The 26,335-nt window shown below is 42.8% G+C and overlaps 1 protein-coding gene across 1 annotated transcript in view; it reads right to left on the reverse strand.

Annotated features, from left to right (window-relative positions):
* The window catches only part of TSPAN7 (tetraspanin 7), a 111,712-nt gene extending 106,365 nt beyond the window's left edge, over positions 1–5,347 (reverse strand). The window contains exon 1 of the mRNA XM_058658596.1: positions 5,184–5,347. Within this exon, the coding sequence (XP_058514579.1) occupies positions 5,184–5,264 (81 nt within the window). The 5' untranslated portion in view covers positions 5,265–5,347. The remainder of the gene's footprint in view (positions 1–5,183) is intronic.
* Positions 5,348–26,335: the final 20,988 nt, after the last annotated feature.

The following is a 26,335-nucleotide window of genomic DNA, read 5'->3' on the forward strand; positions in this document are numbered from 1 at the left end:
CCCGTACATGTTTAGCTCAATCATTGTAAATTTTCAAGTTGCAATGAATTAAATCTTCACATTCAACATATTTATAAAATTTCTCCTGCTTGATACTGAAAAACAACATATTTGTTATGAAAGAAGGATGTTTTGGTTTATATATGATGATATTTAAGGTATACCAAATCACATTCTTTCTTTTTTGTTTCTTTTTTCATTATTATTTTCCATGGTACAGTTTTGTAGATATAGGGATTCCCTCTTTCCTCCTTCTTTCTCCCCCCTCCCCCTTCCCCCCCCCATATTATTACAGTAGTATAGTCTAATAAATCAAATTCTCAATAGAAAATTAAGTAACTAAAATATTTGGAAATCTTGAAGCTAAAAATATGACTAAATTATCATTAGGGTGAGCAAGTCTTCAAGTCCTCTATTCCCGCTTTCCACCTGTGAATGGCAAGGGCACATGCAAATCACCACAGATACAGTGCAAGTAAGTTTTTAAGATGCAATTGAACCCAAGACTACTGATGAAGTCACATTCACTCATCAAGTCAAATATGTATTTGCTAAGTAAATCTGTGTACCAAGGACTATTTCTTAGTCTTTAAAGCCCAGGATAACTTACTCTTCAGTGGGTTTTTCCCCCTCCTTTTCTATGAACCTGGAAATGAAACACACAAATTAAGGAAAATAAAGGAGCTACTTACCTAGCATCCATGTGACGTTTTCTAACTGGAATACAAAAGATTTTATCCACTTGAACACGAGTCATATAGTTAGTTACCTACCTTTTGCCTTCAAGTAAAAGATTGTGGTACAACACAAAAGAGGGTTTATTCTTACACATGTAGGTTGAGCATGCTCTGACATGGTGGTTCCAAAAATAGTGAGTTCTTCGTAAGACTCCATTTTGCTCACAGAACTCAGTGCTATGTCAGTCAAACAGTGCAGAGGCTGCTGGCACTCTATGACATTCTGACCCAGATAATTCTTGGTTGTGAAGTCTCATCCTGTGCATTGTAGGTTGGCTTAACAGCATTTGTGGGCTCTACCCAGTAGATGCCAGCAGCACCCTTCCTCCCAGCTGTGACCCAAAAAATACCTGCAAACACTGCCAAATATCAGGGACAAGACAGATCTGGTCCCTGCTGGGAACCATCATTTTAGAGAAGCACCTCAGAGAAGAAGAGTAACGCAGACAGGAGACCAGATCAGATCATGATCCCCCTTTCATAACTGTAGACTTATGATATACTTATGCCCAAGTACATCAACTGCCTTGAGGCTACCAGTATGCCACCATTTTAAGGTCAAATGTCCTAAATTGAAATTCAGGTGATGGAAGAGAAGTTCTAATGAAACAACTAAGGGGGGACATCGCAATGGCTCAACTACCTAATCCTCTGCCTGCCAGCACTAGCATCCCATATGGGCGCCGGTTCTGGTCCTGGCTACTCCACTTCCCATCCAGCTCCCTGCTTGTGGCCTGGGAAAGCACTGGAGGACGGCTCAAAGCCTTGAGACTCTGCACCCATGTGGGAGACTGGGAGGAAGTTCCTGGCTCCTGGCTTGGCACTGGCTCAACTCCAGCCCTTGTGGCTACTTGGGGAGTGGGTCAGTGGATGAAACAGCGGCTTTCTTTCCATCTCTCCTTCTCTCTATACATCTGCCTTTCCAATAAAAATAAATAAATCTTTTTTTAAAAAGTTTTAAAAAAAGAAAACTCACAAGAACACTAAGGAAACTATTCTTACTAATCTTTCTTCTACCTTCTATTTAGAAGAGCATCAAGGTCACATTCCGGTCAATTACCTAGCATGATACCAAAAGCTCTGAAAAATAGTTGAGTACCTACTATGTGCCAGCTGCATCTGTAAGAGCTAAAGAGTCAGATATTAACTGCTTGTACAGAACTGAGAAATTACTTTAAAAATAAATTCAAGAGGTAAATCTTGGTGATTTTGGCCTTGACTAAAAATTCCTACATGGTACACCAAAAGCAGGAACAACAACATAGTCAACTAGACTTCATCAAACAAACAAACAAAAAATTTGAAGTTAAAATTTTTGTACTTCAAACACCACCCAGAAAGTCAAAACAACCCATAGGAGAAAATATTAGCAAATCATACATCTGATAAGGGACTTGTATTCAAAATATATAAAGGAGTCTTACCAACTTCATCATTAAAACAATAAAAAAAAATAGCCAAAGGAAATGAATAGACATCTCTTCATAAAGATAAGCAAATGATTAAAAAGCACATTTAAAAAAAAAAAAGCAATGCAAATAATGCTCAACATCATTACTCATCAGGGAAATTCAGATCAATCACAATGAGATACCACTTCACATCTCCCAGGGCTGCTACAATCCGAAAGTCAGATAATAACTAATGTTGACAAGGATGTGGCGAAGTTGGAACTCTCGCTGCACAGGAGAATGTAAAATGATGCAGCTCTTTTGGAAACCAGCCTGACACTCCCAAGCATATAGCTAAGCAAAATGAAAACATATTCACATGAAAATTTACGCATGAATGTTTACAGAACCATTATACAGAACAGTCAAAAGGCCCAATCAACCTAAATGTTCACCCATAGGCAAATGAATAAACAAAATGTGATAGTCATAAAAAAGGAATGTTACTCGACCATAAAAAGGAACAAAATACTTGTATTATACATGCCAAAACATGAGTGAATCCTGAAAATGGTGTACTGTTTAAAAGGAAGCAGTGACAAAAGGATAAATATTATATGATCACATATAAATACATATTAAGCATATATATGATGTCCAGAATGGCAAAATCTATAGAGATGTGAGGCAGATCAGTGGTTGCTTAGGGTGGGGGTATCTAAGAAATTGCTTGGTGAAGAGGAGTGAAATGACAAAGAAATGAGGCTTTTTGAGTTGGTGGAATAGTCTAAGATTGACTGCGGTAATGGCTGCATACGTCTATGAACCTGCTCAAATACATCCCCTTTGTAATAGACTAGACCCCACTGAATTGCATACTTCAAATCAGTGGCTTTCCACACACTTCCAAATCTGAGCAGATCTCCTTCTTTTGCTTGTGAATGCCGTTTATACTATTGCAAATGTTCCAGGTAAACACCGTGCTTTAGACTAGAATATCTTGAAAGCAGAAAAAAATTTAAATGCAGGCTTCAAGGAACTTGCAGAGGACCTTCAAAGCCTTGATTGAGATGTATTAGGGATCATTAAGTAATTAGACTCCTGGGGAGAAGGGGCTTAAGCAAGGAGAGTTAAGAGCTGGCAGAAAAACCGGAGCTTGCAACAGCTGCTTTTTACCAAGCCTGCAGTGAGGCAGAACAAACAACCTTCCTTTAGTTTTCCACGAGTTACAACGACGCCCCCCCCACCATGATTTCTATCAGTAACGAATGAGAAATCAAGTAAACAGTAAACAGCCAAACAAAAGGAGATTTAAGGAAATAATTTCAAAGCCAAACGTTTCCAGGAATGGCTTCTGGAAGTTTCAACAACAGCAGGCGTTATGGCTTTTTTTTTTTTTCAGGAAGAACATAAAATGATATGATCCGTGCACAGTTCACAATTCTACCACTGAGAAATTTCAACCTGTGTGGTTTCCAATCTGGAGTCCGAGTGTGCGTTAACCTTATACAATTTACTGTATCAATGTATCCGTTCCATTTTATTGCAGAGCACCTGATACGTCGGGTCCCGGGAGCCCACACTTATCCCCAATCTAAAGAATTAGCAGTGTCGGTGGCAAGGAAATGCCCGGGGGTCCTGGGGATTTTCATCTTCTTTTTCTTCTTCTTCTAATCCTTAATAAATCTCTTCTACCCTGGCCGTTGCAAACAGCGCAGTTTACCATCAAGCAGAGCCTTGGTACCTCTTATAGCACTGTGCTCCACTTTCAAAGCAAAATTAGGGCTAATGGGGGGTGGGGGTGTAGAGAAAAACAACCAAAGGCGGCAGTGGCTTTGCCTATAGAGCTTCAGGTTTCAAAATGACTGCCTTGGAATCTGAAACGACCCAGATCGCAGAGGAAGAGGGGTCCGCTGCAGGGATAGCTCGCTGCGGGGTGGCTGTGGTTTAGTGTGGGAATGGGAAGTCAGATGGGGGTCGTCTACAGGGAAAGGAAAAGCATGGGGGTCTTTTAGTAGCATCCACCGCTCCAAGGGCATCACTGCAGTATCAGCACAGAACCGATCCAACGAATTGCCAAGCAGGATGAGGTAAGCCTCGAGCCCCCTCCTCCCGCCTCCTCCTCCCGCGCACAGAAGGGCTCATCTCTTGGCGAGGTGCACCACGCATTCCCCCACGGCCCTGGCTGAGGGACTGACGTCACCCTTCTGCATCGAGCCTCATCGGCCGGTGGCAGCACTGGTTAGATGGGGAATAGAGTTGGGGTGCTATCGCTGTCGCCAAGTGGGCGGCAGGGGGGTCCTACCCCACTCTGCTGTGCAGGGGTATGACAGAAAAACCAGACGGGGAGTCGAAGGGCTGGAAAGGGTAGAAAAAGGGTCCTTACGACTCATCTCCTGGGTCGCCGAGAAAGCTCAGATATGCCCCTGACTTATGTAAGACCCTCTCTTCCCAGTGCGCCTCCACGCGGTGACGGCGCCGGCTCCCCATTATTGCTTTTGGGGGACTCTGGTCGCCCTTGCCCAACCTGGGAGGCAGAGGGGCTTCTGGCGGCTCCTTCCCGCAGCCCCGAGGGGTCGGGAATCACTGAGAATCTGGGCTCAAGCCCGAGTTCCCGCCTCCCCTCCTAGCCGTCCACAGGTTAGCTGTTAAGAGACGTCGCGAATGGACTGGCAAGGTAAGGTAGCACGGGTGTTGAGAGAAAAACAGACGAATAAACCAGCAACTTTCCCCCCGGGACTGACCCTATCCCGCCAGTTTAAAAAGAAATCTATGGATTACAATTTTACAATTTTTTTTTTTTGAAAGCTTGACAACCTGCAGTCACCGCCACTACGCAGCCCCCTGCAGACTTCGTCTGGCCGGCGCCAGGGTCCCAGCACCCACGACCCGCACCCTGACATCCCAGTCCCAACCCAGCACCCCGGGCCCGGGAGCCGAGATTTGATTTTTGCTTTGCTTTTTTTCTCCTCAGCACCGCACCTTTCTTTCTAAAAGCATCAGCACGAGGACTGATGAACGGCGACCCGGCCACTGGCCAGGCGTGAGCACTCACCCAGAAGACGAAGGAGTAGATGATGAGGAGGGTTTTGAGACAGGTTATCACAGGTTTGGTCTCCATTCTCCTCGATGCCATACTACAGAGCTTCGGCGGCGGGCGGCGGGCGGCGGGCGGCGGGCGGGCGCGCGGGAGGGGGAGGAGGCGGGGCGGGGCGGGAGCGCGTGCAGCGAGAGGCCGCGTGTGCGCGCAGGCGAGGCTGTGCGTGTGCGCGAGCGCGCACTCCGCGGGAGCGCCTTCAAGAGCGCGGCCGAGGGACTGCGCATGCTTAGAAGGTCGCGCCCGCCTGCAATCCCGCGCAGGCTCAGAGAACCTAAGAGGCAAAAGACTGGGTCAGAGGTTAGGCGAACTTTGCCCAGCCCGCCGAGTTGTTTAAGTTTGTGGTTTGTACGCGGTAGAGGCACCTGGCTACGTGAGGTGTATGAGTGTCTCCACACAGTCACCCCCGAATCAGTCTCGTATACGTGGTGAGCGTTCTCAAATGGCTTCAGTCCATAGTCACAGCCTTGGCAACAAGCAGTCCTCTCGCCCAGGTATAGACCATGACAGGTGGCCAGACATACAGCTCGAGAGGTCAGAAACCCAGGAGCTCAGAGACCCCAAATCCTCACCACCAAAGACTCCCCAGGAGCTGCTTTTTCTTTTTCTTTTTTTCTTTTTTTTTTTTTTTTTTTTGCAATACCTTTAATTTGGAAATGGTGAGGCCAAGTGCCAAGAAAGATCTACAGGAGGCATCACTCCTCATGCATGCCAGATGTTTAAAAGATAATTTAAAAGTTTAACATGGTCACTCTTACAGACCAACTCACAGGCATGAGAGTTGTATCAAGGAAGTGAAAGATACAATATTTTAAAACAGTTCCTACAAATGTTGAATATATTCCAGTCCCACTTATCTACACAAGAGAAATGAAAACACACACACACTTGCATCTACAAGTTTATAGCACCATTACTCCAAATAGGCAAAAAGTGGAAGCAAGTCATATTTGTTCAATGTAAAATTATTTAGCCACAGAAGGGAATGAAATACTGACATATGCTACAATATCAGTGAACGTTTGACAAGGGTTAAATGAAATAGCCAGACGCAAAGTCACATACTGAATGATCCACTTTAGAGAAAACATCTAGAAAAGGCAGATCCCTGGAGACAGAGCATTGCTTTGTGGTTCAAAAGGAGATATGAGGAATGACTACTAAAGTGTAGAGACGATCTATTTGGAGTGTTAAGACTGTTCTGGAATGAGTGATGATGTGAATATACTAAAGACCACTGCATTGTGCACTTTGAAAGGATGAATTTTTATCACATGTGAATCACATTGCAATAAAAAGAATGTACAATCAATATTTCCCATAGCTGGTTCCTAAAGGAACACGATGTAGGTATTTTCAGAGATTTTTCTTGATTTCTGACAGGATCTGTAATCAAAAAGAGAAACATTATTAACAGGTTAACTCAACGGTGGATGATGTTAAGGATACCTGATGACTACCGCGGTAACCGGAGGAGAGCGGCGTTTGCTTCCACTCGGACCAGGTGGCGATCCCCAGGTGCAGCCACCCTGAGGCTGTTTTCCCTTCCGCTCACCTCCTTTACAAGGGCTCTTCCCCCACTTCTTCCGCGCCCCTCCTCCCCTGCATCCCGCTCCTTTGCGTCTGTCTTTCCGCTGCACGGAAAAGTGAAGCCCCTGACCATGGTTTGCTGAAATAAAGGCCGTCTAAATTCTTTTTAAATTTTCGGCTGAGTTATTCTTTCCCTGGTGGTCGGCAAATCTAACATTTTGACGAACGGCGGATCTAACAACACCTTGTTTGAAAGAGTGAAAAACAGAATCAATGAAGTTTAGGAAAGGCCTGCCAAGGTCAGTTGTTTCAAGGATAATAATTACCTCCAACAAGTTATAAATGGCCCCAGGTCAGTGAGGTCATTGTACAATCAGGATACAAATATGAGGAAGAGGAGAACATGGTTAAGAAAACTATCAATCATAGCAAAGGGGTATGTGGGCACAGAGGGGAGTGCAGAGGAATATATGTGCACGTAACAAAAGATAAGGGACTGATTCAACAATACCTGTTACAAAAGAAGACTGCACAGTGATTCTCAATGTTGGTTGCTCATTTGCATCACCTGCAGAGCTTAAAAACCTCCGAATATCTGGACCTAATCCCAGCTATTGTGAGTCATTTGATGTGGGGTGAGGGGTCAGCGGTTTCTAAAGCTTTCCAGGTAATTCTAATATGAAGCACAAATTGAGAATCACTACCTCTACCATAATGAGCTGAAATCCAACTTGAGAAAAGAGCTTTCTCCTTACTTTTCCAGTCCAGGGGCGATTCCTATAGTAGTTGCAGCAGAGAAAGTATACTGAGGACTTGAAGCCCAGGGGTATCCTTTGCTCAGGTAGTCTTGGCCATGTATGGTTACTGTGTAAAGGAGCCAGAAATGCCAATGTTCAGCCCTGCAGGGGCATGACAAAGAATCATAGATAATTCGGTGATTTAACATGATATTCACGTAAGATATTCTTACGGAGAATTGATGGAAGGATCGGAAGCAACCTCAGTTCTTGCTTCACATGAAAGAATTTTCATGAAGACAGATCAGTGATCAAAAATGGGATTTTGTTAAATCAGAAGAAGCTCCTGCCACAGGGGTCAGGACGGAGATTTACATGAGAAAAAAGACCTGAAAAGCTGGTTGGAGTGGAGTCATTTAAGCACAATTTGGGGGAGGGGGGCTGGACCAACTAACTGCTTGTTTTCAGACAGTTGGGACAAAACTCATCAAGGGACCGGAATGGTAATTTTGTCTAGCTTGCTCAAAACAAAGCTATCAGACGGGGATGATGGCTTTTTTCTGTTCTTATCATAAAATCGGAAATACAAAGGAATAGAGTTTGACCCTTTGATCTGGCTAAATGCTGCTTTGGGAAAGACTTTGCAATCTCACAGAGTTCCTTGCTTCCTTGCTACTTTGTGAGAAAACTGGAAAGCCAGGGAAGTGGGATTCACATTCCAAAAACTGCCTCTCGGCTGTCATTCTTGTAGTAAAACTAGAAACTCAAGAGTGGACACCTACTTCATTTCAGTGTTGCTAAATGCAAGTCTTGGGGAGAAATAAGCCTCTTGTATACTTTCAAAAGGATTTCCTCTTTTTAAATTCCACCAAGGAACTAACCCTATCTCCCTGTTAGCCTGCGAAACTTCGTGTAATATGATACCCATTCAACCTAAGGGACCTCACCATTTCACAGTTTGGAGCTTTTCTGGATGCCTATTAGAGCTATTTCTCGAAAGTGTGAGCGATTCTAGCCAAAAATTAAACTATATATTTACATGTAAATATATATACATTCAGCACTATAATTCATAGGTAAATGACGATAGCTCATAGCTATATCGTGACTAAAATTGTGATCTGTGATGGAAGATGACAAACTGTCCCAGTTTTCCCATGGCTGAGAGGTTCCCCCATATGCAGAGGTTCCCTCACATTCAGAATTTTCATTGCCAGAACCAGGGAACTCTTGGGAGCCCAGGCCAAGTTGGACACCTTATCCCTAAAGTAACAGCATTGACCTCCACTATGGAGATAGCTTGTTGAAAATGCAGAACCTTAGCCCCTGCCCCACACTCACTTTCCTAAGATCCCCACGAGATTCAATGCATGGTAATGTCTGTCTGTGTCCTGGATTGACTTGCATACCCCCAAAAATACGTTGAAGTACTAATTCCAGTACCTCGGTGTGTGACCTCATTTGGAACCAGGGTTGGTGCAGATGTAATTATTTAAGTTAAAATGAGGTCATGCTGAAGCAGTGTGGGTCCTTAGTCCAATTTGACTCCAGTCCTTGGAAGATCACCTCCAGAGGGTGTTGGCAATATAATTCCTAGCTACTTCAGAACTATATGAGATCACACTTGTGTTATCTTAAGCCATGACATTTGTAGTAGTTGTTACAGCAGCCACAGTAAACTAACACATGTCTAAGATTCATGAATCTACATTTGTCAAAATATAACAAGAGCTAACATATTTCCTAGCAATTGCACTCCAAGCTGTTTACATAGAAGAATTGAAATCATTGTTTACAGCAATATCCACAGCAATTCTAAGGACAATGACCAAAGGGTGCAAGCCATCAAAATAATTGTGCATCAGGTGACAAATGGATATACAAAGTGCGCTGTTGCCATGCAATGGAGGATTACACAGCTAAATAAAGTCATGATGTGCCAGCACCTGTTACATTATGCTAAGTGAAGGAAGCCAGACACAAAGGTCACATGTTGTATGATTCCACTGATATGGACTCTCCTGAATTGGCAAATCTGTAGAGACTAACGAAAGATTAATAATTCCTGGGGGAGGAAAGGGGAAAATCAGAAGTCATTGGTTAATGAATATAGGGTGTCCTCTTAGAGAAATAAATACACTCTTCAGCTAGATAGTGCTAATGTTTGTGCATTATTATGAATGTACTTAAAGGCACTGGAAAGTACACTTTATAATTGCTTATACGGTAAATTGTATATTATGGGTATTTCACCACACAAAGCATACTATGAAGACATTTTAAAAAGTCTCTGGGGATGGGTGTGTAGTGTAGCAGTTAAGACACTTGTTAAGACATCTGTGTCCCATAGCAGAGTGCCGGGGTTACATTCTCACCTTCAGCTTCTGTCAATGGAGACAATTTGAAGCAGCACCAATACTCAAGTGGTCGGAACTCTGTCACGCGTGTGGGAGACCTGGATGGAGTTTCTGGCTCCTGAGTTAGGATTGGCCCAGCCAAACCCCAGTCGTTAAGATTGGATCAGTATCTCTCTTTTATAAATAACATCTGGGCCCAGCAAGATAGCGTAGTGGTTAAAGGCCTCCGCCTTGCACACACCAGGATCCCGTATGGTCGCCAATTCTAACCTCAGTGGCCCTGCTTCCCATCCAGCTCCCTGCTTGTGGCCCAAAGCCTTGGAACCCTGCACCCGCGTGGGAGACCCGGAAGAGCTCCTGACACTTGGCTCCTGGCTTCGGATTGGCTCAGCTCCAGCTGTTGCGGTCCTTTGGGGAATGAACCATCGGACGAAAGATCTTCCTCTCTGTCTCTCCTTCTCTCTGTATATCTGCCTTTCTAATAAAAATAAACAAATCTTTAAAAAATAAAGAACATTTATATAAGTTCACAGAAAATTGGATTAAAAATAAGTTTAGGAGCAGATATTGCGGTGTTAGAGTTATCACCTGGGACACCAAACTTCATACCAGAGTGCCTGGATTTGGGTCACACTTCTGCTCCTGATAAAACTTTCTGCTAATGTGCTTCATGAATGCTGACAATGGCTCAATTATTTTCATCCCTGTCGCTCACGTGGAAGACCCAGATGGAATTTCAAGCTTCTAGCTTCAGTCTAACCCAGCCCCAGCTATTGCAGGGATTTGGGGGAGTTAGCAAATAGATGGAAGATCTATCCCTGTCTCTATGCCTTTCAACTAAAAATTTAAAATCAGTGCTTTTTTAAAACACAAATGTTCTTTGAGGGAAAAAAGTTAAAGATCCGTGCAAAGCTTTTTCGCCACAATATGCATTTCCATGACCTTTTTGAAAGCTCCTCAAATTTGCAGATTTTGAAATTTGACTTGCAACCAAATCTTTTAATTCAATGTTGCACAAACATTTTGAAGTGCACTTGGCTGTAACTGCAGCAGTTGTAAAAGCACGAGGGCCTGAAGGAATGGTTGCATTCAGGGTCTTGAGAAAAGATCACCAGAACTCAACAGCCCCAGGCATTGAAGGCACACAGGGAGGCTATAGGGAAATCAGTCCGTCCAGATCTTTTTAGGTAATATCAAGGATTGCAACTTTTTTTTCCTAAAAGGAAGGAAAGCTTTCATTTTTAATTTACTTTAAATGCAGGAGGGAGATGTAGGCTGCTACCAAGCACCTGCTTGATCTGCTCCTACTGTCACCCCCTTTACCTGTTGTTCAACACAGCACTGAGAGTGATCTTGCTCAAACACAAGCCGTATCATTTCACTCCCTTGCTTATAAGCTGCGAGTGGTTTCCCACAAATCAAATTTGAATGCTTTAGACCAGCTTACATAGTATATATAAGCTGACTGATTCTCTCAGCCATTGCTCTCCCTTTGGCCTTGGGTTTCAGCTGCTCGAAACTTTTCCCTTCTTTTATTCCGTTTTCTCTTTGCTTTAATTATTTGAGAGATAAGGAGAGCTCCCGCCCGCTGGTTCACTCCCCACAAACCTTCTATGTCTAGGACTGAGCCAGGACTGAAGCCAAGAGCCAGGAAACCATCCACATCCCTCACATGGGCGGCAGGGTCGTGACCACTTGAACCATCACCTGCTGCCTTTAGGGTGGGCATTAGTTACAATCTGGAGTCAGGAGTCAGAAGCAGAACTCAAATCCAGATACTCAGATGTGGGACACAGGTGTGCAAAGAAGTGTCCAAACTGCTATGTCAAATGCCTAGCCCTGGCCTACTTTCTATTCTTCAAACAAGTGAGCTTCTTTTTCTTTTTTTTTTTTTTTTAAGGATTTATTTGTTTTTATTGGAAAGTCAGATATACAGAGAGGAGGAGACACAGAGAGGAAGATCTTCCATCCGATGGTTCATTCCCCAAGTCGCTGCAGTGGCTGAAGCTGAGCTGATCCAAAGCCAGGTGTCAGGAGCCTCTTCCAGGTCTCCCATGTGGGTGCAGGGTCCCAAGGCTTTGGGCTGTCCTCTACTGCTTTCCCAGGCCACAAGCAGGGAGCTGGATGGGAAGCAGGGCAGCCGGGATTAGAACCGGTGTCCATATGGGATCCCGGGCATGCAAGGCGAGGACTTTTAACCACTATGCTATCGCACCGGGCCCCAAACAAATGAGCTTCTTTCCTCCCAAGGGCCTTCACACTGCTGTCTGGTCCTCTCTTTGGCATGTTCCCCCCGCCCCCAAACTCTAAATGCTGTCACCCTTCCTTTCTGGCATTCTGATCTCAGTACAGATGTCACCTCTTCAGAGAAGCGATTTCACGTGAAAATAGGCATCCAGTCAACTATTGGTTCTAACTTTGCATAGCACGTATCTCCTATTTTCTTGTTTATGTTCTTTGTATTTTGTTTTTGCCCCAATCTTTCACTAACATGTATTTTCTGCAAAAAAAAAAAAAAAACAAAAAAAAAAAACAAAAAAAAAAACAAAGGTCTTTTTTTTTTAAGGTTTTTTTTTTTTTTTTTTTTTTTTTTTTTTTTTTTTTTAATTGGAAAGGCAGGTTAGATTTAGGGAGAGAAGGAGAAAGATCTTCCATCCACTGGTTCACACCCCAGTGGCTGCAATGGTCAGAGCAGAGCTGATTCATGAGCTTCTTCTGGGTCTCCCACGCAGGTGCAGGGTCCCAAGGCTTTGGGCCGTCCTCGACTGCCTTCCCAGGCCACAAGCAGGGAGCTGGATGGGAAGTGGAGCAGCCAGGATATAAACCCATATGATATCCCAGCGCATGTCAGGCAAGTATTTAGCCAATTGAGCCATTGTGCCAGGTCCTATTTTTGTCTGCTTGGTTCACTGTTATGTCCTTCTGACCTAGACACAATTGGAACTAAAACTAAACGATTAAACAAATGGACGGTGCATAGTAGTAGCTTAACAGATGATTGTTGACTTCTTGCCTAAAGGTGTGATGTTTGAAATGGGCTTTGAAGTATGAATAATGGTGGTATTTTGAATATTAGAAAAGCAGCACATTACAACATAGAAACAATACAAACAGCTTGAATAAGAGCGGAAAGCTTTCTCAGAAAAACGGGGAGGCACACTTGAGGACCTGGAAGAGAAAAGGAGGCAGCTATGTCAGCTGGGATGTGGTGGAGGGCCTCACGCAGCCTCACTTAGATTTCCTAATGTAGGCTGCCAAAACCAGATGAGGATCTCTATAGGCGAGTGTTGCAATCTGCCCTATGTTTTTTTAATAAAGAAAAGAGGTTTATTTGATCATAATTCTGGTGACTGGAAAGTTCAGATGGCATGATATTCTGACCTCGCATAGCGCCGTTTGTCTACATCACAGTATTGTAGACAAGGAAAACAGCTAGGTGAAGACAAGTCCAAGCACACGGAGCAGCCTCATATTGCAACAACCTTCTCTTGCGAGAACACACTGATACCTTTCAGAGTGACATTAATTCCTTCCGAGGACAGGGTGGGGAGAGGGATTGCTCTTGAGTCTTAATCATGCTATCTCAGCATCTATTCAATGTAATAAACTCTTGCTGGATTTAACAATGCAGAACAACAATGATATCTAATAAGTATTAAAGGAAGATTTTGGCCTATGTTTTTAAAAAGTGACTAGGGAGCAACATACAGCACATGAGCATGCCAAAGGGAGAGACTAGAAAGCAAAGCGTTAGGAGGTCACTGTAATCGCTTAATTTGGATTTGAGGTTTGGCCTGGGAAAGTGGCAATGGGTTAGAGAGGAGGGAAGAGGAAAAGGAAGGAAGGAAAAAAGGGAGAAAAAGAGAAAGAAACAAAGAAAGGAAGAAAAGAGAAAGAAAGAAATGGAGAGAAAGACAGATACTCCGGCCACATCAGAATTTCCTGGAGCACCTTCACTTTCATGAATGTGTGGGCTCCATCTTCCAACAGAAGCTGATCAAACCAGTCTGTGAAAAGGCCCCAGCGATCAGGAGTTTTGGACAAATGCCCACATGTTTCAGTGGGGACAGATTAAAGAATTTATTCAGGAAAAAAAAAATAGTTCTCAGTGATGAGCAGATTTGGGTGAGAAAAAAAAAAAACTATTACTGACATGTAATATGAAAACGTGGAAGACAACTTTTTTTTAAAGATTTATCCATTTTTTTATTACAAAGTCAGATATACAGAGAGGAGAATCTTTTGTCTGATGATTCACTCCCCAAGTGAGTTGCAACGGCCGGTGCTACGCCTACCCGAAGCCGGGAACCAGGAACCTCTTCCAGGTCTCCCACGCGGGTGCAGTGTCCCAAGGCTTTGGGCCGTCCTTGACTGCTTTCCCAGGCCACAAGCAGGGAGTTGGATGGGAAGTGGAGCTGCAGGGACTAGAACTGGCGCCCATATGGGATCCTGGCGTGTTCAAGGCAAGGACTTTAGCTGCTAAGCCACGCTGCCGGGCCCGGAAGACAGCTTTTAAAACACATAAGCTCAGGGTGGATATTTGGCACAAAGGTTAAGACATGCGTTGGGATACTCACATCCCATATCAGAGCATCTGGGTTCCATCCCTGTTCCAGCTCCAGACTACAGCTTCCTGTCACTGCAAACCATAGGAAGCAGAGATGATCGCACAAATGATTTGGTCCCTGCCACCCACATGGGACATCTGGCTTAAGCTCCTGATACTTGTCCTCAGCTGAGCCCCCACTCCAGCTTTTGTGGGCACTTGGGTAGTGTACCATTGGATATGAGATTTCTCTCTATGTGTCTCTCTGCCTTTCAAATGAATAAAAACAAATTGATTGATTTAAAAGAACGCATACAGTAGTGACACAGCATTTCCAACTAATGGGCTAGCACAGAATTATTAGGAAGTATGTATATGATGAACTTGCTTAATCACTAAGAAAGCTTGTTATAGTATTGAGAAAAGGCAAACAGCAAAGAAACGTAGGGGCAGTATAGCCTAGATTATATAAAGACACAGTGAGACAACATGGTGAGATGACATAGGATTTATTTTCTCTTTTTACAGTTACTCCATTCTCCCCAATTTTTAAAGTTTTTTTTGAAAGGCAGAGACAGAGAGAGGGTGAGAAGCAGAGAAAGAGAGATAGAGATAGATAGATAGATAGAGAGAGAGAGAGAGAGAGAGAGAGAGAGAGAGAATCTTCTATCTGCTGGTTCACTTCTCAAATTATCACAATGACCAAGGCTGGACTAAGCTGAAGCCAAGGGCCAGTTTTCCCACATGGCTAGCAGAGACTTCATCGTCTGCTGTTTTCCCAGGCACATTAAAAGGGAGCTGGATCAGAAGCAGAACAGCTGGTATTCAAATTATTTAAACCACTGAGCTACAATGCAGACCCCGTATTTCTAAATGATTAGATATTATATTCGTAATCAGAAAAGAATATTATAGAAAGGAAGCTTATAATATTCAAACATTAAAGTTGGCGGAGCTAAGGAGGAAATCCTGAACTATTTTGAGAACTTGCCTATATGAAATTTGAACATGTGTGTGTCCATCTACATTTCTGTATCAATATATCTGTGTGTTTCCAGGGTCCCTACCTGAGCAAGCAAAATAACATTGATCCTGGGCCTCAGAAATGTGACAGGACTGTGGTAAGGATCTCCCAGGAATACGTTTGCAAAGGGTACTCAGGAAAGCAAGCAACGAGAAAGGGCAGCAATTGAGCTTAGTATAATTGCTTCTAGAGCCTTGATGGGTGTCAGCGGGTCAGTGCCATTATGACAACACTTAAATATAGAGAACAAATGATGCAGATCCTCCTGTTTCCCCTCTAGGGATTTACCTCTGAACCTTGAGGGTTCAGGAGGTAATGAGAAAAAGGGATAGATTAGGGCCCGGTGGCGTGGCCTAGCGGCTAAAGTCCTCACCTTGAACGCCCCGGGATCCCATATGGGCGCCGGTTCTAATCCCGGCAGCTCCACTTCCCATCCAGCTCCCTGCTTGTGGCCTGGGAAAGCAGTTGAGGACGGCCCAATGCATTGGGACCCTGCACCCGCGTGGGAGACCTGGAAGAGGTTCCTGGTTCCCGGCTTTGGATCGGCGCGTACTGGCCGTTGTGGCTTACTTGGAGAGTGAATCATCGGATGGAAAATCTTCCTCTCTGTCTCTCCTCCTCTCTGTATATCCGGCTTTCCAATAAAAATGAATAAATCTTTTTAAAAAAAGGGATAGATTAAAAAATTTCATCAAGATTTTGTGGATAGAAGAAGTCTTAACAGCCGATAGAGCCAGCTTAGCCAAAACATAATGGGGACAAAAGGTGCTGTTCTCATTTGAACAGAATGATAGTTGAATAGCTCGGAACATGGGGTGAAAACATGCTGGGCGCAGACAGCGTCCTCATAACAGAACGAGCAATCAAGAAAGGCAAGGGCAATGCCACTTAGTAACAGGACTGTATTCCTGAGACAGATAGGAGCAGCACTCCGAGTTCGCAGGGAGATGGGCTTCCTGTGCCTCCTCGCTTCACACCGAGGACTTCCTGAACTTGCTGGGAAGAACATCAGCAGCGTGGGAGAATTCCAATTCTGTTTTTAATATTTTTTCTGTAAGGAAACTTTTTTAAAAGGGAATGTTTGTGTGCGTGTGAGAGAGAAAGAGCGCGCATGAGCATGCTCATTCCTAAATAACTCCCCACTAATGAACTCCTCCACTAGTTTATCCTAAAAATACATATGAGATCAAGATGGCAGAATAGAGTAAGGACACATTTAAACAGATGGAGAATCATTAGGGTGAGGCAGAGAGGGCACATTCCAGGTAATAGGAGAAGACAGGCTGACTGCAGAACGGCGTCTGGAGACTGACAGATGCAGGAAAGCAGCGGAAACACCGGTGTGATGTCGCAATGACCAGATATCCCAGTGGCAGCCAGCAAGCTGTGATTTGAGTTGCCTCGTCGACCAGAGCTCCACCAGTAGCCAGGTAGGAAAGAGAGTTCATCAGGAGTTCAGCAGGTGAAGCCAGGCAACGAACTGCCCATTCTGCTGATTTATTCGATTGAACCAGGAGCAGAGACAGGAGGAGGTCTCAAGCAGGTACAGGAACAAGATGGATTTCACAGTCCAGACTCCACCTAGAGCTGCTTCGGGGGCTATTTTGTGTAGGGAGGCAAAGGTTTTGGGATGGGAGTATGCATGCATTAAGCTGGGAGCAAACTCATTTCAGGCTCAGTGAACTGCACGGAAGTGGCACCCTACAGGTTCCACCCAAAATAGGTCTGGGTAGCCCCCAGACCTAACAGCCAGCAATATAGCACCAGTGGCATATCAGGTGCTATTTTGTACAGTGTGGCAAAGGCTGACTGGAGGGACAACAGTGAGCTGGGCATGTGCTGACCTGGGAGCAAACTCAATTCCAGTTCAGTGCATTGCATTGGTCCCAAAGGGAAAATATACCAACTTTGCCATCCTATGGCTCAAAATAGGTCCAGGTGGCCCTCAGACCTAATAGCCAACAGGTTCCAGCAAGATCAGCACCACCAACAACCTAGCTATATAGGACACCTGGTGTCTCCCTAATCCTGCGAATTGTTCGAACCGGAAGTGGGAGAAAGGTTGTACAGAAAACAGTGCAGCCACAGCATGGGATCACAGGAGGTGGAGAATGGTGAGCCAGGAGCTGGGGCTATGGAGACCATGGTGGAAGTCTAACACAAGAGCCCAGACCTGAAACTCACTGGTAGGAGTGGCACAAGTGGTTGCAAACAAAGAACCAGGTACCAAATGCAAGCAGTAAAATTGAACTGTAGACCCATGAGTGACACAGCTTAGAAACCTGCCCTGAGAAGAAGAATCTGCTAACGAGTTCAATGGAAGAGATAGGCACAATGAATGCAATTGAAGACTCCCCTGCAAAGGAGCAAAAGCCTTTGTCAACCTCAGAGCTAACTGAGGAAGACATCAAGAAAATGAGGAAGACATCAAGAAAATGAGGAAGACATCAAGATACAGAATTCAGAAAACTCATTATAAAACATCTTATCAATAATGAGAAGCACATACAGGAGTTCAAGGAATTTAAGGAATATGTCACACAGGAAATGCTAACACTGAAACAAAATCAAGCCAAATTATTGGAAATAAAGGATGCAATAGAGCAAATTAAAAATTCAGTGCAAAGTCTCCAAAATAGAATGAATTATAATAGAATGAAAGAATAGAATGAAGCAGAAGAAAGAATCTCAGAATTGGAAGATATTTCTTGTCATAACGGTGAAACAATCAAAAAGCTGGAAGCAGAACTGGGTCAGGCTAAAAAAAAAAAGTATTCAAGAATTAACAGACACCATTAAAAGGCCAAAATTAAGATTTATGGGAGTCCCAGTAGATGCAGAAGGAGAAGCTTGGTTTAAAATGTGTTTAATGAAATAATATAGGAAAATTTCCCTAATCTGGAGAGAGGATAAAAATGACACTGTTTTTTGGAAAATGATCAAAATTATTAGTTGTGCTTTACTGAATAATACGTAAATATAGTTTCTCAGCAGGTTCGCATTAAACTGTTGTCTCAGGACTTAGAATTATTAAAGTAACTACTAATTTTGAAAAGGATGCTCATGTTATTCTCACAGATTTACTCCATTCATTTTTGTATCGTCCTTTCATAATAGAATTTTGGCTTCTGAGATGGATAGTAAATAACTCCAAAAATGTTTTGTAAATTGCATATCTATGGTGTACTTTTCTGAGAAAAGAAAAACTTGCTGATCTGGGGTTGGTAATTATGTGCTTCATTTTTAGCACATTGTAATTGAAAAGGTCTATTTTAAAATTAAAGCATTATCAAATAATGAACTGTGTATTAACCTCTACAACGAGTGGCAAAAGCCTTATGACAAGAACAGGCTAATTTTTATAACAAAGGTTGGCAAACCTACTGCTGGCAGGGCAAATCCAGGCCATTCTTCTGTTTTTGTGTTTTATTGGAATACAAACCCTCTCCTTCATTTGTGATTATTGTCTATGATTGATGTAGACACCACAGGACCCATAAGCCTGAAATATTTACTATTTAGCACTTTTAAAGAAAAATGTTCGTTGACCTCTGCTCTATATGCAAACACAGCAGGGGCTGGTTAGCCTACATTTTTAGTATGTGTTTTATGTAGACCTCAGCACCATTGGTATTTGGGGATAGATAAGTTGAGGAACTATCGGTGTGGCATTTTAGTAGCATCTGTGATCTCCACTTGCTAGGTGCTAGTAGCACATTCCCATTTGTGGCAACAGAAATGTCTAGAAACGGTGTCAAATCTCCTCTAGTGGGAAGATGTTACTCCAGAAGAGCATCACTGACCTAACTTCTAATTTACTACTGACCTCCCAAATCGGGGCCTGGCAGTTTGATGCTACTTGAGTCTGCAGCTTACTCCAAGTGGCCACCAGGGACACAGCAGTAGGAAATGCTTTTCTAGCCAGCTTCCAGGGCCAGTGGCATCAGCAGTCTCTAGTTACAGATGCAAGCACATCATTAAGCATTTGAGGGTTCTGTTCTTGGAACATCGCTTGGTGTCTCAAAGGGGTTAAGTAACACAGATGGAGTTATTGCTAATAGATTTTTTAGATTTAACTATGCTAAAGTGACACCTTAGGGGAAGGCATTTAGTCTAGTGGTTAGGAAGCCTGCTTCTGGGGCCCAGTGCGATGGCCTAGCTGCTAAAGTTCTTGCCTTGAACGCACTGGGATCCCATATGGTTGCTGGTTCTAATCCCGGAAGCCCTGCTTCCCATCCAGCTCCCTGCTTGGGGCCTAGGAAAGCAGTTGAAAGTGACCCAAAGCCTTGGGACCCTGCACCCATGTGGGAGACCTGGAAGACGTTCCTGGCTCCTGGCTTCGGATCAGCACAGCACCGGCCGTTGTGGTCACTTGGGGCATGAATCAGTGGACACAAGATCTTCCTCTCTGTCTCTCGTTCTCTGGGTATGTCTGACTTTCCAATAAAAATAAAATCTTAAAAAAAAAAAAAAGGACAACAAAAGAAACCGCTTCCATTAACAGAGTACCTTGATCTGACACCCAGCTCTGGCTCCTGCCTCCTGCTTCCGGCAATGCTTACCCTAGGAGGCAACAGGCTATGGCTCAAGTATTGAAGTTCCTTCGACTCATCTGGGATATCTGGATCAATTTCTTGGCACCTGGCTTCAACCTAGCTCACTCTTGACCTTTGCAGGCATTTCATTTGGGGGAGTGAATCAGCAGATGGGAGTTCTCACTCTTGCTCTCTTTTTCTCAAAAAAAAAAAAAAAAAAAGTGGGAACTTTCTCCGGTGCCGATGTATCCTCACACACAGCCATAGAAGACTGTGTCTTCAGCTTCACATATAAAGTGGAGTTCCACAAACCCGTATGAGGTCAGTGGATATATAGGTAATACAAGATGAATCCACTAAAATGTTCCTAGCTTCCTAGAATCCTGTCATCATATCATACCAAGAAACTTTTAGTTTCTCAACTTCCTTTTATTCTGGCCCCTGACCAAACAATTGGAAACATTCCCAGCATCTTAAGCTAGCACAGTAAAATCCAAAATTTCCTGGTAAGGACTTCCTAAAGAAGAAATAGTAAGATTTTCCTTGGTAGAGTACCCTCAGGATCCACTGTGATTCTTGCCAAAATACATTAGTGATTTTGCAGTTTGCCAACTGAAGTCTTCCATGGCCTGATTTTAATTGAAGTGTGGCAAAAATCAGAAAATCCTTTTCAAAATAACACTCTCAGCATGGTTGTGCAGGGTCTTCAGGGAATAGAGCAACAGCCTCATCAACCAAGAGAGAGAATGAAAGATTTCTATGGGATTTGGGGTATTGAATTATCAGAATTCTATTCTATGTCCCCCATTCCAATCCTTACTATTCCACTTTATCCCAATCCAAAATATAACTTTATGTAAATTATGTGATGATATGACTTGGCTATAGTTTGCATGTCCCTGGAGGCTCTGCTGGTTGAAATGGCATCCCTACTGCGAGGGATCAAGAAGTGGAAACTCGAACTGCAGAATTTAGCCGGGGCCTTTCGGAGGTGGTTAAGATTAGATAATGTTATGGGTGGGGTAGACAGAGAAGTCTCCACGATTGAATCTGCTGGCTTTATAAGCAGAGGGAGAGAGATGGGAGATAGACATACATGCTCTTTATTTCTCACCATGAGAGTCTAGGTGGTGCCTCGGGACTCTGTCAGCAAAAGACGATCTGCAGATGAGAGCCCGAGACCCTGCACCTCCAGAATCGTCAGCCAAAAACCCTCTTCTCCTCCTCCTCCTTAAGACTTATTTGCTTTTATTTAAAAGGCATATTTACAGATAGAAGGGGAGACGGAGAGAAAGATCTTTTATCTGCTGGTTCACTCCCCAAATGGCTGCAACTGCAGGAGCTGGCTAGTTATACTGAAGCCAGGAGCTTCTTCTGCGACTCACACATGGGTGCAGGGTCCCAAGGCTTTGGGCCATCCACTGCTTTCCCAGGCCACAAGCAGGGAGCTGGATGGGAAATGGAGCAGCCAGGACATGAACTGGTGCCCAATGGGATGCCGGTGTTTAAAGGTGGAGGATTAGCCTATCGCCACGTATCATAATTTCCTCATTGATGGGCACTGGGTGACTTAGTATTATCACCACCCCTGCCACCAAAGCCACAGTGATCAACTTTGCATATATCTTAATGCAGATCATTGTGCTTGTGTGTGTGCCTGTGTGTGTGTGTGTCCGTGTGTCCCCTCAAGAATTAGAATTCTTGGATTCCAATTATATGATTAATGCCAAATTTCCTTGATAAGAGATGAACTATTTTGCACCAGAAATGTATATGGATGCATTTCTTCTTTTTTATTATTATTTTTAATTCATTAATTACATTGTATTATGTGACACAGTTTCATAGGTACTTGGATTCTCCCCACCCCTCCCCAAACCCTCCCATCATGGTGGATTCCTCCACCTTGTTGCATAACCACAGTTCAAGTTCAGTTGAGATTCTTTCATTGCAAGCGTATACCAAACACAGAGTCCAGCATCTTATTGGATGCATTTCTTCTTACGGAGAAGTCATAGTATTCAATGAACTCAGTTATTTTTTTTTTTTTAAGAACAACAAGAAAAAATTTAAAAATCACACACACAATCTGAATTTCATAGTCACTCAACCAGAATTAGACTTTTATTATTCCCTGTGTAGAAAAATTCATTCTTACAATTAGCAGATGTGCTAATATTTATGCAACCTTTTTTTTTCTAAATGTAGGTCTCATCTCAGTTTACTACATTCTGAAGTATGTTTTCTTTTGCGTTCTACCAAAATTTCTGTTTACATGACATCTTTTCTTTTAGTTATTACTTCCTAAAAACTGAAATATGTGATCATTAGACCAGAGCGGGAGCAGTCCACTCTGAGTACATACTGGAAGATCATGCCCCTGCTTTCTGCAGAGCAAAAGGATTCTTGATATTAAACATCAGCATATTTTTGCCTTTCTGTCATTAATATTACCAGTCTGTAAGGTATAAAAATTGAAAATCCCTCACACAGTTATAATTTTATGTTTTAGCCTGTACCACATAACTAAAAACACTTAAAATTTGGTATCACTCATTTGGAAAAATATTTTTCAAATAATTTACCCAGAAAGATAATTTGGTAATTTTTTTAAAAAAGCATAGTCAGTGATACTGTTAACATATTTTGCTTTATAATAATGACATGAAGTGGCTCCAAAATTTATTTTTAAAATGTAACCCCACAGAAAAAAAAATCAGAATTTGGGCTGTTTCTTAGATTTTGTATCATAACAATCGCTCACATTTTTAATAGTGCTTTGTAGTTTACAAAGCACCTCCCCATACATGATCGTTTCAGCTCTCATTGGTTGTGCATACCAGGTATTTTGATAAATTGTACTCCGTAGAGTATTAGTCTTTTTCGCCGAAGATGAGAGAAATGAAAATATATTATTTGTTTTAAGGTCAAAATGGCAGTAAATGGCAAATAATAGAGACATAAAGTAGGATGGTGGATGCAGGGGATGTGGGCAGGGGACAAGGGGGAGATACTGTGTAGTGAGCACAGAGCTTCAGTTTCGCATGATGTAAAGAGTTACAGAGATGAATGATGCCTGCATAACAATATAAATGTACTTAATAGTACTGAGTTGTATACTTTAAAAGGTTACGATAGCAAACTTTACATTGTGTATAATTTATCACAATAAAAAACAAATGGAAAGAAGAAACCAATGCGTAGTGGAGCAGCAATTTCATTTTATTTCAGTCCAACCCTTTCTAGTCAGAGCAGTTCACATCCCTGTGTTACAGATGAGGGAGGGTCAAGGCCCAGAGGAATTAAATTGACATACATCATCCACGTATCAAGTGGCAGAGTTGGAATTTAATCTAATGGAAATGATTTTTACAACCAGAGGCTTTAGCGTAGACCATCAAAATAAAACCGAGGGCTCAGCTAACTGCTAAGGCTTGGGGAATCATGGGAAAGTTATTTCACCTGTCTGGGCCTTAGTTGCAAAACAAAAGGGCTAAGGTTGGGAAATAGGGATTCAGTTGTGCATATTAGAGTCGGGCTATTAATTCCATGTCTTTGGCCATGACTTACTATAAGAAATTATACTGACCTGGTACACATACATGAACCTTCACTACCACACCTTGCTCTAGGTATAGTTTCCCAGATGTAGACCTTGAATAAGGATTTGAGTATAAGGGATTTATCAAGGGTACTTTTCCAGAAACTAGTCTGGAGGTAGAGCAAACAGAAAGGCGTAGGACTCGAGCAAGGCTTGCATTCAAGTGAAACCTCTGTTTTAGTCTGATTCCAAATGGAGATCTGGAACATAAAATGCTTGCCGGAGAGTGACCTGCCTTAAGGCAAGAAAGTGGACTTTCATATTTTTCTCAGCAATTACTGGTTACAGGTCACGCCGGGATTTTGGTTGATGGCACCACAGCTACTCTACAATGATCCTGTCTTGTGATACCTTTGTGCATAGTTCCCTCTTACACTATAGCGTGATTGGTCTGTGTAACAAATAGAACATAGCAGAATTAATGATATGTGACTTCTGAGATTAAGATATAAACAATGGTGGCTCTCATCTTGGCTTCTCCTTTTTGGATCACTGACTCTGGGGAAAGCAAGGACCTATTTCACAAGCAATTCCGTGGAGAGGTCCGTGACATGAACTCCCGTGATCAGGACTGAGACAGCCCGCTGACATTCAACAAGGAAGCAAGGGCGGCCAACAGTCCTGGGAGTTGGAAAGGGAGATGCTCCTGTGCCAGCTAAGTCTGCATGTGACTGCTGTTCTGGCTGACATCTTGACAGAAATCTCCAGAAAGATCCTGAGCCTGGCCACCCAACTAAGCTGCTCCTGGATTCCTGATGCTCAGAAATGCTGTGAGATAATAAACGCTTGCTTCCTTTAAAAAAAAAAAAAAAAGAAAGAAAGAAAGAGAGAAAAGAAGAAAAGAAAAAAAAAGAAAAAGAAAAGAAGCAGGCAGAGTGATAGGTGGGAGCGGGGGACACAGGGAGGTAGGGAAAAAGAGCCTGCAATAGATGGGACTGCACCAGGCTGAAGAGAGGAGCCTGAACTCCAACCAGATCTCCCACATAGGTGGCAGAGAATTAAGTATTTGGCTTATCCTCTGCTGCTTTCCCAGGTGCACTAGCAGGGAGCTAAAATGGAAGTGGAGCAGCTGGGACTGAAATGGATGCTTCAATATGGGATGCTATTGTCACAAGCTGCAGATTAACTTGCTGTGCCATGATGCCCATCTCAAGCTTGGTGTTTCAAGGCACTGAATATTTGAAACACATATTGTACTACAGTAGATAAGTGATGATAGCTGAATGGTAATTTGTGAACTTGAGGGAAGATTCATTAAGCAGAGAATCATAAATGTGTGTGCTGGAGAATGAGCAAAAGCAGCAGAGGGTATCTGGGGGTGCTGCAGGCAGACAATAACATGTGCCGTCTCCCTAAAACACTGAAATTTTCTATTCTGTTCTATTTTTCTTTATTAAATACTATAAGAAAGGTCTTCCCTTATGAAAATCTTCTGTTAGCTGTAAATGAAAACAGTGAATTTAGTCATCTTTAAGGTTTCCTTTAGATTCAAATTTCCATAATAAGGAAGTAGCACGGTGCTATTAAAACAACATCTAACAACTATTCAGCGTCCACTACTCCAGAATCGTTCCAAAGACTTCACAGGTACTGCCTCATGTGGAGACATTAAGATAGGGGCTTTTTGTCCACTATACAGATGGGAAAACTGGGAAGTAACAGACACACGAAGCAACGCAATCTGACTCCAACAGCTATTGACAAAACCAGAAGCTTTCATATGAGACTATTTGGGTTCAAATCCTGACGTCAACTCCCCTGGTCAGCCAAGAGACCTTGCAAAGATTTTCTGAACTCTGGTGCAATGAGGCCAACGCCATCTTAAAACTATCAAGACCACTCAAGTAACATCCTCAGAACACTTCCCCACGTAAGGGTTTCTAAGGTGTCATCAAATGACCGTCCCCCATCCCCAGGTGCTGCAGCAAGGATGGGTCCCTTTCACTTCCCCACGTGCAAACACAGGAGAAAAAAATTGAAACATTTATCTCACCCAATTCCACATCTTGACCCTCCCCACCCTAATCAGAGGCCTATGTGGGTGAGTATGCATCCCTCTAAACTAAGTAATCGATATTAAAAATAAAATTAATAATTAAAAAGACAAAATCCTAATGTCAACAGTTGAGCAACACGTTTCCATTTATGATGATGATATAATAGTTATTAGAAGGCAACAACGTATTAATGAGGATGTTGCTGACAAAAGGAAATTCAGGACCAGGATTCTATATATCTGCACTGACAGATTTCAGCAGATGCTTCAGTGATCATCATCAAAGTACTGTGCTCCGCTTCCGTCATGCTGGCTCCAGTCTTCACCTGAAGTGTAGCTACCTGTGCATCTCTGTAAGATGCGGTTCCAGTTGGGGCTAATAACATCTGTGCATTTCAGAGTTTAAAGTACATTTCATTATAATGATACAGAAAGAATTTTAATGCACTCATTTTTATGTATTGGTTTATTACAGTGCAATCAAGGATAATTCTCTAATAAATGAACCTAACTAAAATAGATTCATCACCATTATGCAGAAAGTATTCCTACTAAAGTCAGTGCATATTAATTAGCATTCGGATTTCAAAAATGAGGACAATTAACAAGACATAAGTGACTAAAAAAGCTAAAAAAAAAAAAAAAAAAAAAAAAAAAAAAAAAGCTGTGTGTAGAACTAGCTCAGAGTACCCAGAACTATCATTTTGACTGAAATCATTTGGGTCAAGTCTCAATCTACCTTTCATGTCACAGAAATATGGTATTTGTCACAGGTATCAGAGTC

The sequence above is a fragment of the Ochotona princeps genome, chromosome X, assembly GCF_030435755.1.
Source record: "Ochotona princeps isolate mOchPri1 chromosome X, mOchPri1.hap1, whole genome shotgun sequence".
Taxonomy (NCBI): domain Eukaryota; kingdom Metazoa; phylum Chordata; class Mammalia; order Lagomorpha; family Ochotonidae; genus Ochotona; species Ochotona princeps.